The 17,578-nt window shown below is 40.6% G+C and overlaps 2 protein-coding genes across 27 annotated transcripts in view; one reads left to right on the forward strand and one right to left on the reverse strand.

Moving 5' to 3' along the window:
• Positions 1 to 412: 412 nt before the first annotated feature.
• DDX5 (DEAD-box helicase 5) lies at positions 413 to 7,482 on the reverse strand. Of its 6 annotated transcripts, none has more exons than XR_014078832.1 (14): positions 6,592 to 6,805; positions 5,286 to 5,451; positions 5,007 to 5,103; positions 4,771 to 4,904; positions 4,591 to 4,656; positions 4,210 to 4,351; positions 3,965 to 4,125; positions 3,698 to 3,870; positions 3,259 to 3,369; positions 2,955 to 3,016; positions 2,803 to 2,862; positions 2,049 to 2,162; positions 1,330 to 1,554; positions 413 to 1,119 (listed from the first exon to the last, which is right to left on the reverse strand). XR_014078832.1 is itself a non-coding variant. In XM_081576829.1 (14 exons), the coding sequence occupies exons 2-14, from the start codon at positions 6,633 to 6,635 to the stop codon at positions 716 to 718; spliced, it is 1,845 nt and encodes a 614-aa protein (XP_081432955.1). In that variant the 5' UTR covers positions 6,636 to 6,770; positions 7,350 to 7,482; the 3' UTR covers positions 413 to 715. The 6 variants fall into 6 exon arrangements, 4 of the variants coding, with proteins under 4 accessions (XP_081432955.1, XP_081432956.1, XP_081432954.1 ...); XR_014078831.1 differs by having other exon boundaries at positions 5,982 to 6,805; XM_081576829.1 differs by lacking the exon at positions 2,049 to 2,162 and adding an exon at positions 7,350 to 7,482 and having other exon boundaries at positions 6,592 to 6,770.
• CEP95 (centrosomal protein 95) overlaps positions 7,323 to 17,578 on the forward strand; it is a 52,862-nt gene continuing 42,606 nt past the window's right edge. For 7 of the 21 annotated variants that reach the window (XM_081576777.1, XM_081576774.1, XM_081576779.1 and 4 more), the window contains exons 1-5: positions 7,323 to 7,712; positions 9,267 to 9,395; positions 10,616 to 10,723; positions 13,199 to 13,309; positions 17,220 to 17,325. In XM_081576777.1, coding sequence (XP_081432903.1) covers positions 7,694 to 7,712; positions 9,267 to 9,395; positions 10,616 to 10,723; positions 13,199 to 13,309; positions 17,220 to 17,325 — 473 coding nt within the window. In that variant the 5' untranslated portion in view covers positions 7,323 to 7,693. Of the gene's footprint in view, positions 7,713 to 9,266; positions 9,396 to 10,615; positions 10,728 to 13,179; positions 13,314 to 17,219; positions 17,326 to 17,578 lie in introns of all 21 variants that reach the window. The other 14 variants (XM_081576778.1, XM_081576796.1, XM_081576781.1 and 11 more) reach the window with 7 other exon arrangements.

Here is a 17,578-nt window from a genome sequence, read left to right on the forward strand (position 1 = left end):
TCTCAAAAAGTTATTGAAGATTTTTTCCAAATTACAAATTTGCAAAAGGAACAAAATCATCCATGTTTCTCACTAGGCAGTCTAAGTTAAGGGTGGGGCTATACACTTGTTTCCTGTTTTAGGATTTCCCTTTCACCATTCTAAGACTGTTTAAATGACTCACCTGATTTGGGGAGGCACCAAAAGCCTTTATGCAATTTAGCCCAGAACTGCTAATCAACCTATATCAATTGCATTTTAATCTCTGCAATAGGAATAGATCACTTTAAGAAGGGCCTTTTGATCTCCCCACTTCCCAAAATGAAATTATAGAAAGGAGCAATTTTAGTTTTATGATTAAAAAAAAAAAGACCATCTAAGCAAAGTTTTACATGACATTATATATGTAAAATAAAGTACCATTTCCACTTAATTCAGTCTTCAAATATTTTTTATTGGAAGGCCATGCATTGCCTTCATTTATTGTATTTCAAATCACTGTACATTTACTTTTGTGAAAACACTGCCTGCATTTTCTAGTACAAAAAAAACCTAAAAATTGTTTCAGGAATGTAGAGAAATATCCAACTTAAATAGCGAAAAAGTGCACCATAATTACTGCTGCACTGCAGTCATTTCTGCATTTCCCATGTTTCTTAAATAACTATCTTGTCTGATAACACACAATATAAAGAGCAATTATGAAAAACAGACATTTACATATACTTCTAAAGTCTTATTGAGAATATCCTGTTGGCATCGGATAACCAATCATAGGCGCAGCTGCAGTAGCAGGATATGCATATGCCTGTTGGTTCATACCATTGTGCATATTTGGAACGTTACTTCCATATTGCTGAGTGCTATCATAACCGTTCTGGTAAGTCCCTGTTGGATTACCAGTCCTAAAACTGGTCTGTATACCAGCAGACACAAAATTACTTCCAAAGCTCCCATTGGTGTAATTCGCAGCACTGTAAACACCATTCTGAGTTTTTGCCCCAAAATCTCTCTTAAGCAGACTAGAGTAACCGCGGTCATAATTTTCCCTGTCTCTAAATGTATTAAATCCACCCCTTTTGCCCGCAGAGTATCTGTCCCGCCGGTCATCCTTCATGCCTCCTCTACCCCTGGAACGACCTGTCAAGAAAAAAATTGCCAACCAGTTATTTCCATGGAACCAATCATTACTAACACAGAAAAGAATTTGGTAACTCTATTTAAGAAGTATTTTCTCAACTTCTTTCTGCACTAAAGACTGTACTCACCCACCAGTCCCGTCTAAATGGATTTGTAGACAATCATGTGACGCCACACCCACCAACACTTCTTACCAAAGGTTGGTCTTACCTGAACCTCTGTCTTCCACCAACTGAAGCAACTTAGGATTAATTGCTTGATTAGCTTCACGAAGCACAGAGATAAGGTCGCTCACTTGCTTTATGTTATTAGGTGTAAAGAAAGTGTATGCTGTGCCTGTTTTGGTACTGCGAGCAGTTCTTCCAATTCGATGAATATAATCCTCTGAGGAGTTAGGGTAGTCATAATTGATGACAAATTTCACATCTTCCACATCTGTAAGGTGTTGCAGTGTGGCAAAATAGCAATGTACAGGGTTTTGCACACCACAACAGCCAGACCAAAAATAAAAAGTTAGACAATTGTATTCCCAAGAAGGTATGGGCTGCAAAAAATAGTTAAAATGGTTATCCATTCCCTGTAGGAATACCATTGAGGTTGAAAGGGGGGAAGAAAAAAATAAAAAGCACACGTCATCTGTATGCCTTATTACCCACCCAATGATGGAGTGTGTCAAAAGGACGTGTGTATTTCCTAACATTCCCAAATTAGCAACTCCCCTTATAGATCATCAAGTGACATCTGAATGCTTCTGTGCAGTAGGGCCACTTAAAAGTTCACAGCAACCTCCTCGTGTGCTCTCATTTTGAGGACCTTTCAACAAAAATGTACACGGTCCTTTGTGTTACACACTTAACAGAAGCTCAAAATTCTGGCCACACTGCTTGTCTTGCCAAGACCTTACAACCGCAGCTGCAAGAAAAACATACCTGTCCCCCAAAAGTTGTTTTTATGCACTGTGTCTCGTCTAGGCAAGCGCTTCCAAGAAGCCAGGATTCACTTGAGAATGTGTCTCTCTCTGGCAGGTCTCGACATGACGACTACTGTGTAGGTGAGGGAGGAACTTTCAAAGCACTGCTTTTTTTCCCACTGACTACGTGTGAGAAGTTGCTCCTGCTCTAGATCTTATGTGCCAGTACTCACCAATTTGTAAAAGGCTTTTAGTACCTTTTAAAGCTGCTCTCTCCATTTCAAACTTGAACAAAAATGTCATTGAACATTGAAGTTTGGAAATATTTCTTCGACATTTCAGCAAACTCACTGAAACTCAAAGACCCACAGATCACAGTAAACAGTTTGAAACAATGCTGTACCATGGCAGTCATGCAAAGCATGGGACAGAAAAAATACCACGGCAGTGAACTGTGAGGATAACTTCCATTTTTTTCCCCCGGAGAGAACAGTTTACGGGGCAGAGGTGGTATGTTCTGCCTTTTGAAGATTACTGGCACACTTTCAGCTTTTCACCTCTCTAATCGACTGGAAGCAGCCAGCCGATCACTAGTCCTCCATCCCCCTCGAGTCCTCCGATTGTCATGCCTAGGCCTTGCCACAAAGACTGCACCTTTATATGAAAAAAACTTAGAAAAAATGCAGAGGTTAAAGAAAGCAATAAACTTTCTTTAAAAAAACTATATGGGTATCTTCTGGGAAACCAAGCCATGAATTCGAGTTTGTACTAACCTAGCCCTCTGGAGGCCACATCTGTAGCAATCAGAATAGGAGCCTTTCCATGTTTGAATTCTGCAAAAAAAGGCACATATATAGCCATCAATATGAATGGTATTCTAAGTGTTTGGGGGGTGGGGGTGGGACCCTGCACTTAAAATACTTACCATTTAGAACCCAGTCACGTTCCTGTTGACTCTTGTCACCATGGATACCCATGGCAGGCCACCTAAATTAAAGAAAAAGTTACATTAAGAGATTTTAACCATGTGCTTTATTTAATCATTTTGGTCACAAACCCTTTTAACTCCACCTGCAACAAGGTATACACAATCTTTCCTATACATGTATACTACCAGATCATTTTTCCATCTTTGAAACTCAGATCTATAAACTGTGATTAAACTTTGCCCCTTCTCCTGAACTCAGCTCTAGTAGATATCTGCTTTATCGGAGGACAACCACACATACCCATCTCTCCTCATTTTTCTAGTGAGTTCATCACATCTTCTTTTGGTTTCAACAAAAACAATGGTTTTATTCTCCTTTTCACTCATGATCTCTTCCATTAGACGAATAAGCCTTGAAAGAAAAAATATTCTGAATTTTAACAAAAGTTCACGGTTATGAGCAGAACACCAACTTTTACTCACAGGGCTACAAGTTAAAAAGAAAACACGTGCTTAACCTTTTTAACTGTTCTACCCTTTATCCTTAAACCATAAGACAATACTCTGTTAAGAATAATATAAAAATAGTACTAGCCAATTACCCGAAGGAAGCAAAACAATTTTCAGCATGACAGATTTCAAATTAGCATTTAGATTCCACCCAACTGAAAGTCACTTTTAAAATAACTTGTGAAACAGTGACTCAACTTGTAAAGTTGTTTTCAGAGTTAGTCACTTACTTTTCATCCTTTTCTACGTCATGACACACATCCACAATCTGAAGAATGTTGTGATTTGCACTCAGTTCTAGTGCACCAATGTTTATATGAATATAGTCTTTCAGGAAATCTTCAGCAAGCTGTCTTACTTCTTTCGGCCAAGTAGCACTCCACATTAGGGTTTGCCTATCAGGCTAAAGATTTTTAGATTAAAAAAAAAAGCATTGTATTTTAAGAACAAATTTACAGCTTAGTTTGAAGACGTGACAACATTTAAAGGGCACTCACTCTGATCTGGTCCACAATCTTCCTTATTTGGGGTTCAAATCCCATATCAAGCATTCTATCTGCTTCATCAAGGACAAGGTAGGTGGTTCTTCTTAGATTGGTTTTCCCACATTCTAAAAAGTCTATCAGTCTTCCAGGTGTTGCAATACAGATTTCCACACCTTCAATTAAATACACAAATGTTACCATGACATCCAGAACGTTCTGCGTAATCAGTGACAAATAAAACCTTTTTTGTTACATACCTCTCTCCAAATCACGTATTTGTGGTCCCTTGGGAGCACCGCCATAAATGCAAGTCGACTTCAAGCGACATGCTCTACAGTATTCAGCAGCTACTTGCTGTACCTGTTGGGCCAGTTCCCGAGTAGGTGCCAGCACCAAGCACTAAGCAAAGAGAAAGTCGAACACCTTTAGCAGAGTCCTGAATTCTAGTTTTAAAGTGCTGATTTACTATTGCTACACTGGCAGATGATTTACATTGTCAATACCCAAAGCAGCTTTGTCCCTGGCTACACTGAAAACCGTAACTCTATATATAAAACCACCACGCATTTTCTTTTGCTGTATACTCTACAAATCTCTATACTTTTAACCAAGTTAAGAGAACACACATGTACACTTACAATAGGCCCATCACCTCTCTCTAGGAATGGCTGATGATTGATGTGGACAATGGCAGGCAGCAAATACTATACATGGGAAAAGCAAACAAAAGAAATCACATTAAAAACACTTCTAGTTTAATTCCCAACCCATTTTCTTCAAGACCTGTCACATTAACTCAAAAGTTCTCCCAAACTTACAGACAAAGTCTTCCCAGATCCAGTTTGTGCTACCCCAACCATATCCAATCCACTTAGAGCAACAGGCCATCCCTGAGCTTGAATAGCTGTGGGTTCAGTGAAGTTCTGCCTTGCAATCACGTCCATGACATTGGCTGTAATATTAAGAATTATATAAACATCAGTTATGCCAAGAGAAAGGAACTGTTTTTTTTTGAAACTTTTTTTTAAAAAAGGTGGGCAAAACTAGCACTTACCAGGGAAGTTTGCCTCATAAAAATTCAGGACTGGCTTTGGGCAGTTATGACCTCTAACCGTAATTTCCTTGCTTCTTCTGTATGTCTCTACCTCTTGCTACAAAACAAATTATAAAAAATTCAGTCACATCTCATGAGGATTCCCCCTAACTAAACACACGACCAATACACCTCTAAGTTAATAATTATCTACATTAACATTCAAGTTTGCAAGACATTTCTAGTCAAACTTAAAAGTCACTGAGTTACAGCCTGAAGAAACCACATTAAATTACTCACTGCTGTACGCCTAGCCAAATCCGGGTGTTCTTGATAAAAATTCTTCTCAAACTTGGGCAGCTCATCAAGATTCCACTTCTTTTTAACCAGTTTCTCTCCAGGGTTTCCAAACTTCTTTCCAGATAAGGGCCCTGCCCTACTTCCTCCAAATCGAGGAGCACCAAACCTAAAATTAAAGGAAAAAAAAAATTACATTTTCAAACATGCACAGACTTATTTTACCATCCCTGAGCACATGCTAAAAATCAATGAAAGACTCTGAAGGTGAAGTGCTGTCCTCGGTGATGGTCATTCTTTCAAAAGCCACAGTTAGTACCGCATCTCCCTCATTTTCCGTTATACGAAGTACACACCATTGAAAACAAATCAACAGCCCGGGATTTACTAGGTGGAAACTGGCTGGCCAAGCTCTAGAAGTTCAGATACAAGGACAGACAACAGCTGGTAGCTACTACTCTTTCCCACGAGCAAAAAAATTAAATGCCTAAAAAAGCCAATAAAGGAGAAGCTTAACACCGACGTTACTTAGCAGCTGTCCTGAACCAAAGAGCTCTGGTTTTAATAGGTAGCGAACAACACAGGCAGTGAGAGCAGAATACGGAGGGTGGTCTCGGGGACATCCCTCAAAACGGCTTCCTACCAAGGTAGCAAAATTATATAACGAAAGGAAAACGAGGAGGAGGAGCTGGAGACTACCGGGGGAGGAGTCCCGGCCCGGGCGGAGTCCTTCGGGCGGCGTTCCCGCTGGGGCGGCGCTTCCCCCTTTGTCTCGCATTTCTCTCTGCGCCACATTTTCTCGACGCTGCCATTTTGAGCTCCTCCGCCGGGCGGGGTAACAAAGGCGCCGCCGCCATGTCCGCCGCCGGCATTTTGTACCCACGGCTCTGCCACATGGCCGATTCCCGCGGCGCCGGCCACCCTCCTACCCTCGCCGCATTAACGGCTTCGGAGGCGGCCCTCTCGGCACCCACAGAATCCCCCGATTCCGTACAACTCCTGCAGGCTTACACCGAACAGCGGCGACTTCGCCTCGAAGCGCTGCGCTTTCCTCCCCTCGAGAAATGTGCTCGAAATTCTCCCAACAGTTGCCAAATCATCAAGGCCCCGATACCCTCTCCCAAACAAAAAGGAATCTTGATGACCGTTAACATGAAAACTCCAGTTTTGGACAAATATCAAAATGGCGCAAGCCCTTTTCGATGGCGGAGACCCAAAAATAGTCTCTAGAAGCCGAGTTCCCCCCGCCACGATCATCGGTCTCCCATCCCCCACCCGCCGGGCCTGACAAGTCGGTTCCCACACTCACCCTCGATCCCGGCCACGGTCTCGGTCACTCGAATAACCCGACATGGCGTCAATGGTTGCGGTTGGCGGGAAGCGAAGCGGAGAGAATCGGGTGCGACGAGTCGCTGGAGGTGGCTCCGGCGACGGCAAAGCCTTGCGGGGGAGGCAGCGGCAGAGGGACGACGATGACAGAAGCCAAGGCTGCCCAACAAGAAACCGGTGGAAATGAATGAGGTGCCGGCCGCGTCCCGGCAGCCGGTTTTATAGCCTGGCCCGCCTCCTCCGCCGCAGAGAATGCTGGGAGCCGCTCTATGACCTAATCACTCCGCCCCTGCGCAGAGGTATTAACGCCTGCCGGCGTTCCGGAATCCGCCATTTTCTCGCCTCCCCCACCCCGGGCCCTTGGCCGATTTTTCGCCCCTTTCCCCTTTCAAAGGGCCCCCCGACCCTCCCTGCCGTCCAGACCCTCCCTGCCGTCCACCACTGGGATGCCTCAGCCTGCACTCGCTTGACTTCACCTTTTTCTGATCTTTCACACTTCAAGGAAACCACTGCGCCCTTTTCCAGGTCTAGCCCAGACAATAAAATGTCCAGCCCAGGTCAACCCGCTCGGTCCCCTTGGAGATGTTTACGTCTCCAAAGAGCCTTTACGCTCATTACTAGGGGCGACAGGAAGGCGGAGCCTGACATTGTCACGTGACTGCCCCGCCCGCCGAGTGAGCGGGACGCACTACTTCCCCGGTTGGCGTCGGCGGAGGAGTACAAGACGAAATAGCTCACCGGCAGTGCCGTGCAAATGCCCCCGGGAAATCGGCCGGGGCTGCTGGGTGACCTGGGGTGTCAAACCCCCACCCCAGGACCCCTGAGCGGGATCTGGCTGGTGAAGAATGGTATCTAGAGCTCGCAAACCGCCACCTCGGCACGTGCTGCCAAAGGAAGTACTCCCGCGGTGACCAATCAGCAGCGAGAAGCCGTTTTAACGTCCCTCCCTCGGCCACCGCACCCCTTCCCGGCACTTTCGTTTGCTTCCTCTCCTGTCAGTGAAGGGTCTGCGCCGTGCGGCCCTTTCAGGACGCCGTCCCGCGCGCGCGGCTAGGAGTCCGGCGGCGACTTGCCTCCGCGACATGGCTGGCTCAGAGGCTGGTGAGTCTCTGCCTGGAGCCCCGTTTGTGTGTGGGCTCAAGTCTCCTTTCAGTCCAAGTTCTGAACGCCCCTCCCCATCTTATCTTGAGGCTTCGGGTGGGTTTGGGTTGCCGGCGGGGCTTGTGAGACAACCCGGTCGTAGTCGGCGGGTTCTCTGGCTGGGGCTTCTCAGCCCCTCTCCCTAGTGCATTCGAAGTTGTCGAGCCTGATTTGGGGCGGGGAGACAAGGGCCCTGGGGCGAGGCCCTCAGCACGCGAGCATCTTGGCTGTAAATGATCAGAAAGTGTCTTTCCCTGGGCTGGCATTTTCTAGGGAGTGTGCCCTCTGCTTCTGCATTGCGGGGCCCGAGGCTGAGTAATTAGCACTCTAAAAATCTATTGCTGTCATCCCAAAGCAGAATAGTGGTGGGTTTTCCCGCTTCAGTGCTTTCTACGGTTACCGGCTTTGTGTAGCGCCGTTTTCGAAAAGCGAATTGATTGGGTTGTCTAGGACGCTTTCATCTTTCTTTCCCCAAGACAGCGTTCAAACCAGTTGTCATGGTTTGGTCTGCTGTAAGTAATGGGCACTGGGAGAGGGAGATAAGGTGCCTTGACACTTCCACATATACACGTTTATTTCTAGAACATACTGAAGATAACGTGCACAATAAAAGAACTTGCCCCTTAATTGCCAGTTATTTCAGGGAACAAGTGTTTTCAGGTTTGCTAAATTACCTTTGGTTGAGAAGCCCTTGAAATAATTTGGCTAATCCCAACAGAGGGGTGATACACAGGAAACTTCGATAGAGTTAGTAATGTGCTAGCTCTGAATTTAAAGGCGTTTTTATGAATTTCCCATATCTCTTTTCATATACGGCAAGTATAATTAAAAATAGAACTAACAAATGCAGTAGTGTTGGTGCCATTACTCTAGTTTTTCACAGGCTAGGTTAATCACCACCTATTTGGGCAGCAGAGAAATTCCAACTTGCACAAGATCATTGGGTTAAAAACATGACTAATGCTATGGGGAATTTGAAGCAACATCCATTAATTAGTTTCTAGTAGCCTCAGATTATCATTAACAAAGTGTCTTGTTTGTGACATCTTGTTTACTTGTAAATGTGTTGAAAAAACATCTACCTATGGTTAGTTAAATGAGATCTATGGTAAGTAACTTAAGATTTTAGGTTGCAGCAGTGAAAATTGAATTTGCATCATAGTTTTGACTAAATTGAAATTACAGCTTTTTGAAAGTCATCCCTAGAAATTAAATACAGCTTTTCAAAAATCATGCTTAGTCCAGTGGTTAGGGCTCCACCTTCCAGTGCAGAGGATGCAAGTTTGATCCCGGTTCAGGGATTTAAGATCCCTTGTACTGTAGGGTGTAGCCAAAAATAAATTTTTTTAATTGAAAAAAAAATCACCTAGGAGGGTCTTTGAAATTCTCTAACAATCAGATGCCTTATCTTGTATTGAATTTAGTGTCTGTGTTTGTGGAGGTTATTTTTTATAGAAATGTGTTTGATTTTTTCTAGTATTAGTTAGACTAATCTTTTCCTTCCTTTACCAACAGAGTGGATAACTGTTGCCAATAATCTTCTTTTGAAATGTCACATACACCTGAGGATTCAAGAACTAGAAGACTGTGATGCTAATGTTTTTATTGCTCTTTATCAATCCATTTTGGGAGAAAAGGTACCAGGTAAGGATACTTAAAAGCAGGAGTAATAGTGTCTATATAGTGTCTATATTTTAGGCCAGATGTTTCTAGTGCTTTTTAGTTTGATCTTATATATAAAATCTTGAGATTTCTCTTTGTAGCTTCTTTTTATCTAAATAATAGCATTTATTGCCTTAATACCATAGGAAACCCACTATAGTAACTGCCTTGGTCATCAACTGTTTACTCACTCTTGTGTGAAAGTCACACCTTCTCTGTAAATGTACCTTCTTGGGTTCTAAAATTGAATGGAATTTGAAGACTTGTTGAGTCGTGGTATTTAACCAATTTTTTTTTATGGATAAGAATTGTTGGTACTGTGTTTCTGGTTAAGTATCTCAGAGTCCTTATCCATAGATTGCTTTGGTACCTCTGTATCTTTATATTGTTTATGACCATTCTATACAATCTCTTTTCCCTCCATTGTTATGAGTCAGTGCCCTCATCACTTCCTGGAATAATGGGATAGCCTCCAGCTGGTATCTTTGATACTAGTCTCTTTAGAGTACAGAGGCACGTAGTTATTGAATCAGTCTTTTAAAATACTTTTTTCATCCTTCCCCAAGATACTCATCTTTCTCAATACAAGAGGAGAAACTCCAAATTTAACTTGTTGTTAAAAATCTTTCTGCTCTGATCTATGCTGATCTGAAAAGCCTTTATGCCAATAATTCCCAATAGCTTGCTTTAACAGCATATATATGAATCCTCCTTTAACACCTGTTATGGGTTTTTTCCCTCTTCATGGAAAGCAGCCAGGGGCTATGGGTTAAAGTCCCACCTCATGGGTTTTCTCTCTTGTTAGAGTATTAGCATCTCCTTGAATTTATGGATCTATTTAGCTTTCTTTAGCATGGCACTTATTATGGAGCACGTTCATATATGTGTGTATGTGTGTGTGTTAGTCGCCCAGTTGTGTCTGACTCTTGGTGACCCCATGGACTGTAGCCCACCAGGCTCCTCTGCCCGTGGAATTCTCCAGGCAAGAATACTGGAGTTGGTTGCCATTTCCTTCTCCATATATATGTTGATTGATTATATATTCAACTAATAAAAGATTCTACTTTGTGGAATTCAGGCTCTGTTTATCTGTATGTTACAGCCCACTCTGTTTGGGCATAGCTCAGAGGCCTGGTCAGAGACAGGTAGATGAAAACTTGGACTTGCATAGCATGCAAAATTACATAGTTTTTCCCCCACAGATCTCATAGCTATTCCCAGGAATCAAGAGGATGAAGCTCACAATGTACAAGCAGTGATTGATTCGCTAGCTTTGGATTACCTGCAGGTCAGCCTGTCTCACATAACAGGTTGGTATGTACTTAATCATCAGATAATTTTGCATTTTACTAAAATATTTTGTTGGGTAGAACTCAGCCTTGTTTTACCAAATGAGTAAGGTTGTGAAATAGAGCAAACAGCAAGACTGAACCAAGACAATTCATTGGTATAGTTAAGACAACATCCTTAAAAGCTTTTCCAGGAGAGTCATACATTGGGTTTGGGATAGGTCTCAGAATCCTAGCTGGTAATTTGAATTGCGTTTTGTTGTTGTTACTACTTTATAGCTACCATTCTGTTTGTTTGTAGTAGCTAAAAATTAGAAACACCTGAGTGTCCATTAAGAGGGACAGGTTAAATAAATTACTATAGTTGCTTATAGGGAACTACTCTGCAGCTATAAAAGATAATTGATGATGCTCTTTATATATCAATACAATGTTCCATATTTGTGAAATGATCTGTAATATATATTGTATAAGAAAAATATGATGTAGTTGTAATGCTGATTTGTAGAATATGCTACTATTGGTAAAAACAAATTCAGGAGAAATTTTATGCAGTTGATTGAATGCAGAAGGACTCTCTAGAAGTACACGTAAGAAACTTAATTCTGATTGCCTCCGATGAGATGAACTGGACAAGGGTGGGATGAGATTTTTCATTTTATACCTTTTGCACTTTTTAAATTTTGAACCATATGAATGTATTACCTGTTCGGAATAAATAAAACTGTAAATTGTTTTTCAGCCTTTTTCCAAAACAGTACCCATGCCTATATTCAGAAGCCAAACATAACAAATTCATTTGTAAATCTCTGTTTTGGTAGATAGAAAATGAGGGTTATTTCAGTAAATTATTTCAAGATAACGAACAGAGGAAATTTTGGAGACTTGAAACTGTACCTGAATCACTGAGAGAAAGTGTATACTGTTTAATTCTTTGACAGTCGTTAAGAGAGATACATCTTAAGTCAGAATAGGACATTTATATCTTATTTTGGTAGTAATAAGAGCAAAATTTTACAGAAATACTGTCTTTAAGTTTTTTAGTGTAGGTCAAGGTAAGTAAATGTCATAAATTAGTTTGGAGAAAATTCGTTTTGAGGGATAATGCTGGGACTTCCCTGTTCTTTGGAAATGGCTTTCTCTCCCAATTGGGCAATTTTGGGTATTTGTATTTACTGTATAAACATACCATATACCAAGATTGTGTCTGCATGTAGAACTTCTGGTGTGCAGAGTTGCCTCTGACGACTCATACTCACCCCACAGAAAGTTGCAAAACTGCTTACCTCCTCCAGTAGACTGCAAAGCAGCTTTTTACTCCTTGTGCGCTGTTTAAAGCAGTTTCTCCTACACTCTGAAGCACTGCATTCTGGCGGGCAGTCTTGTTGCTGGGTTGGCACAGTATGCTCCCCATCCTGGAAACCAGAAGTCTTGGATATGTCCTGGGAGTATGCTTGTGTATCTTGTTAAGCCACAAAACATAGGGCTTAAAAAAAAACCAAAACATAGGGCTTAAGATTTCTGTTCAGTTCTTTTAAACAGAAAAAAAACTATCAAACATTGACTGTCTTTACTGGAGTGTTGTAAAACATCAAATTTCTGGTTTAGGTGGGTTTTTTTTTTGCATCATGACTGAGGTTATGAATGACTAGATTATCTCAAATATCGAATTTCCACTCCGCCTCTCCCATACCTGTTTGAATTCATGCCAAATCTAATCTCCCAAAGGACAGCCCAAGTGTCTCAGGAGTTTTAAGTTCCATCAATACCTCAGGTTGCTCAGAGTCCATTTTAGGTGACATTAAACATGTCAAGTTTTCATGCTTTTGTAGCCCATTTCTTGTCAACATTTCAACTTAACGTTTATTAAAAATCTATTTGAGCCGAGTACTGTGCTGGAAACTGTTTACAGGTTAGTTTCTAGGTATTAAGTTGGTATAATGGAAGGTAAGGCTGGCGAGTTGGGGGTATGGTGAGATTAAAAGGAGTTTTATATGCAGGGAACCGGCTTAGTTTTTAATTAAAAATGGTATAACCTGTAGTAAGCGAATAGGAGTTAACAAATTTTAAAAATTAGGAATTCCTGATGAAGGTATCTGAAGTTTTTTTTTTTTTTTATATTCTCTACTGCTGTTATCTTCAGAACAAGTCACACCACCATCATTCCATATTCACCAGGCTAATAAAATTCAGCTTAGTTGTTTTATACTTCAGTATAAATCTTATAGAATGAAGTTCACTTATTTTGCTTCCTTATAAATGAAGGACTGTGCCAATGAATTATCACCCATAATGTTCAGGACTACCATTTTTCAAATATAATCAAGTATCAGGAAATTGATATTTTTAATATTTATACTGTCATTTTTTCTCTTGGGTTAATTTATAATCCTGTGTCCTGAACAATATTTTTACATTGGTATATCCATTTCAAAATCATGAGGCTTTCAATTTCTTGGTTAATTTTTTTTTAATAGCTCTGTATTCTGTGTTCAGGAGAAAATATAGTGAAAGGAGATAAAGAATCTATTAAGAATCTTCTAGAAATATTTGATGGGTTGCTGGAGTATCTTACAGAACACATCAGTGAAACATCTCACGAGAAAAGTAAGTAAGTTTAAGAATAAAATTTGTCTTGATTTATATTGTTATCTCCCTTCTTATCTTTTATCTTTTTGCCAATTTTTCTCCATAGGAATTAGAATCACTAATACACTGTATCTGATGAATTTAATTGTAAATTAAATTTCAGTTCTCACTGTTGAAGTGGTTGAAAGCTCTTACCTAATGAATACATCCTTTGTCAACTTGGGTATTGCTTATAAATTACTTTAAACCTAATCTATAATAGGAAGCTACATCTAGTTAAAATTGCTTATTGTCCTCTATTATTACATGAAATTCCTTACTCAGTAATTCCCGTGTCAGAACTGCCATTTTTGTACAAATTTGGATATTGCCAAGGCATCAACAGAAAGAGTTGATATGTTTCTGTCTTCACCCTACACCTAGGTGTGTGACAGCTTGAATATTTTTTATTTTACTCTTCAAATAATTCATTTCCCCAAATTGTAACAGTTTGTTGTGTGAAATTTTGATTTTATGTTTTTCTATTGCTATATTATTAATATTTTCCAAAAGTATTCTGGTTATATTTAAACTGGATCACTAGTGTATAGGAGTTATTCATAATCTTTGACTCCATAAATCTCATTTCTAGGGATTTGTCCTGAAGAAATAGTACAGAAGAAAGTTAGGGACTTCCTTGATAGTTCAGTGGCTAAGACTCTGTACTCCCAATACAGGGGCCTGGGTTTGATCCCTGGTCAGGAAACTAGATCCCACAGGCTACAATGAAGATTGAAAATCTCAGGTGCCGCAACTAAGACCTAATGCAGCCAGATAATATAAAATAAATGTTTTAAAAAAGAGGTGCTTAGAGGTTTTTATGCACTGTTACTTATCATTGAAAAAAAAAGGCCTATATGTCTTACCAATTTAGATTGATCAATAAATAATACAAAATACATACAGGTTTCTCCTGCCTCTTGAGAAACCTGTACACAGGTCAAGAAGCAACAGTTAGAACCGGACATGGAACAATGGACTGGTTCCAGATTGGAAAAGGAGTACATCAGGCTGTATATTGTCACCCTGCTTATATAATTTATATGCAGAGTACATCATGTGAAATGCCAGGCTGGATGAAGCGCAAGCTGGAATCAAGATTGCCAGGAGAAATATCAATAACCTCAGATATGCAGATGGCACCACCCTTATGGCAGAAAGCGAAGAGGAACTAAAGAGCCTCTTGATGAAAGTGAAAGAAGAGAGTGAAAAAGTTGGCTTAAAACAACATTCAAAAAATGAAGATCATGGCATCCTGTCCCATCACTTTATGGCAGATAGATGGGGAAACAATGGAAACATTAACAGACTTTATTTTCTTGGGCTCCAAAATCACTGCAGATGGTGACTATAGCCATGAAATTAAAAGACGCTTGCTCCTTGGAAGAAAAGCTATGACCAACCTAAACAGCGTATTAAAAAGCTGAGACATTACTTTGCAAAAAAGGTCCATGTAGTCAAAGCCGTGGTTCTTCCAGCTGTCATATATGGATGTGGAAGATGGACCATAAAGAAGGCTGAGCGCTAAAGGATTGATGCTTTTGAACTGTGGTGTTGGAGAAGACTCTTGAGAGTCCCTTGGACTGCAAGGAGATCAAACCAGTCAATCCTAAAGGAAATCAGTCCTGAATGTTCATTGGAAGGACTGATGCTGAAGCTCCCGTACTTTGGCCACCCGATGTGAAGGCCGGCTCATTTGGAAAGCCCCTGATGCTGGGAAAGATTGAAGGCAGTAGGAGAAGGGGTCAACAGAGGATGAGGTGGTTGGATGGTATTACCGACTCAATGGACATGAGTTTGAACCAGCTCCAGGAGATGGTGAAGGACAGGCAAGCCTGGCATGCTGTAGTCCATGGGGTTGCAAAAAGTCGGACATGACTGAGTAACTGAACAACAACGTTAATATACAACTCAACTGAACTGAACAGAATAGGTTTACTATTGTGAAGTTACCCAAAACAAGTTTTTAGCAGCCATAGCAATTTATATAAATTCTAGTACAAATGAAGACAAAAAATGGGGGCAGGCTCATGATTTCTAATTCTCACATTGTTGATGGTGATACCTATGCCATGATTTTAACATCTGAAATTAATCTTAAATTCTTTAGAGATAGTTTTCTATCTTTTATCCATGTTGCTGAAAAGATTTAAAAGCATATAGGGATAAGGCACAGAAGGAAAGTTTGAAGGACACCCCATACTGTATATTTCTTTTTATTTTAATTGCAAAAAACTTCAGAGTGTGTAATATATTAATATGTTAAATATCAACCTAGGAATGCTGGGAAGAGTCAAAGCTGCATGCCACATTTATTGCTCTCAAATAAACCTATACTCAAGTTAGGGAGACTGCCATAAGTACAAACAATAAAAAGCATTTTAAGAGAATTGGGAGGGAGTGAATGACATGCAAAAAAGAAACCTGACCTAATTCAAGGCTGCCATAGGTATTTTGATGCTCTATGGTTTTCTAGTCATTTTAGCAGCAAAAGTAAGAGGAAGAAAACTACCTGTAAGAGATTGATTGATTTGAAACGTTCTAGAGACAGCAGTTTTTATGACATAGTACTTGATTACAGGTAGTGGGGGGATGATAATGGGGATGGAGAGGAGGACAGAACTGAGGGATACTTATATGATACTTACATGTGAGGCTGGTGAAAAATGAAATGCTGAGCGGGGAATCTTCCACGGGAGGTCAGGAGGCTGTGGTGAGCTTAGTGCTGCTAGGAGGGAGTTGCTCAGATGGAGTTTCTGAAGTCTGGTTCTCAACTTTGCAGGTCCAGATTTATACAGTAGTATTACCTGGAGCTGATCAGAATCTCAAAATGCCAACTAGTAACAGGAAATATTTATTACTAGTCAAGTCGGTATAGGGCAGTTCCTTCTGAGCTGGCATTATCATCTACCACTGAAGAGCGAGGAATTGGAAGGCACACTGTGGACTCTGCTGCTGCCCACTGTATGACTAAATTTCCACCCTCACTGTATGACTGAACCTTTCTAAGCTTCAGTTTTCTCCATCGGAAATTCTTTCACAGTTGTAGGAAAGGTTAATAGATACACATAAATGGTTTAGTACTGAGCCTAGCCCAGAGTTACTACACAATGAATATTGACTAATGTTGTTAAAATGTTGTTTGGTGAATATGGAAATAGAAAAAAGTGAGAAGTGGGATGAGAATATGCAGACGGGTAGATCTGAAGTAGGAGATTTCACTCACATACCTCCTGAAATCACTTGCTTAGTTACTACCACTGTGAAAATGTATTATCTCTAGTATACTGAGGTAGAAAAAAGGTTGATAGTCTTCTCTTTTTTTGGCCACTCGGCATGGCATGTGGTATCCTAGTTTCCCGACCAGGGATGAACCCCTGCAGAAGGGCAGAGTCTTAACCACTGGATCACCAGGGAATTCCCAAGGTTGATAGTCTTAAGGAAAACTTCATCCACGCCTTAATGTGGTCTCTCTTTTCAACTGGGGCATGATTGTCTTGGAGCTTGAGTTAGGCTGACGCAGTCATGTTTTTCTGAAGATACACCCTAATCATTCTGCCTCAGATATCCCTTACAGATAGAGAGGTATAAAGAATACATGGACCTACCGCTTAGCTTAAAGAAGAAAACAGTGTTAATACAACTGTAGACTCCTTAGAAAGCAGCACTTGTGTTGCTTCTTTGTTACCCAGGTAATGCTCATTGCAAGTAATGATTTGGTTCTTTCTTTACTTTCACAGGAGCCTAGTTGACCAGTAAGGGGTTGAGGGTATTTTGCTGTCCTTACCTCTATGCTTGCCCTGTAGAGAAATAATTACATTAACTTGTTTTTTCTTTTTTTAACTTTGGGTGGGGTTTTTTTTTTGGTATTTTTATCTGTTCCAAACAGGTGAAACTGGACAGGGTTCTAAAGAATCCCATCGAGGAGACCCTTTGGAAGATCGAGAAAATACTAACGACTCCGGATCATCATGGAAAAGAGTTTCTTTTGAGAGGTAGCTCTCAATATTTGTTAATTTAATCAAAACAAGTTATGCTTTTCCTTCTACTAAGAATTAAAATTGCACACAGTATACCAGAATGGCAGCAAAAAACAAAGCTAATGTGAATTTTACTAACTTCTCATGTTTTAAACCTCCCTGAGAGAGTTTTAAGCACCTTGAGCTATGTATAGTCTCAACATTAACCGCCTATACTTAATTTAAAACATTTCCTTGATCACCAAAGTAATTTATGTTCCTTGCAGAA

Source organism: Giraffa tippelskirchi, chromosome 3 (genome assembly GCF_054371585.1).
Source record: "Giraffa tippelskirchi isolate mGirTip1 chromosome 3, T2T-mGirTip1v1.2.pri, whole genome shotgun sequence".
Lineage (NCBI taxonomy): Eukaryota > Metazoa > Chordata > Mammalia > Artiodactyla > Giraffidae > Giraffa > Giraffa tippelskirchi.

What these genes read in the sequence shown, in the direction of transcription:
- DDX5 (XM_081576827.1), bottom strand. Translation starts at nt 6,178, where the DNA reads ATGTGGCAGAGCCGTGGGTACAAAATGCCGGCGGCGGACATGGCGGCG. An exon ending in ATTTGGCTAGGCGTACAGCA is followed by an intron (nt 5,104 to 5,285) that starts GTGAGTAATTTA and finishes TTTGTTTTGTAG; the next exon opens with CAAGAGGTAGAGACATACAG. An exon ending in AGATTGTGGACCAGATCAGA is followed by an intron (nt 3,871 to 3,964) that starts GTGAGTGCCCTT and finishes AAAAATCTTTAG; the next exon opens with CCTGATAGGCAAACCCTAAT.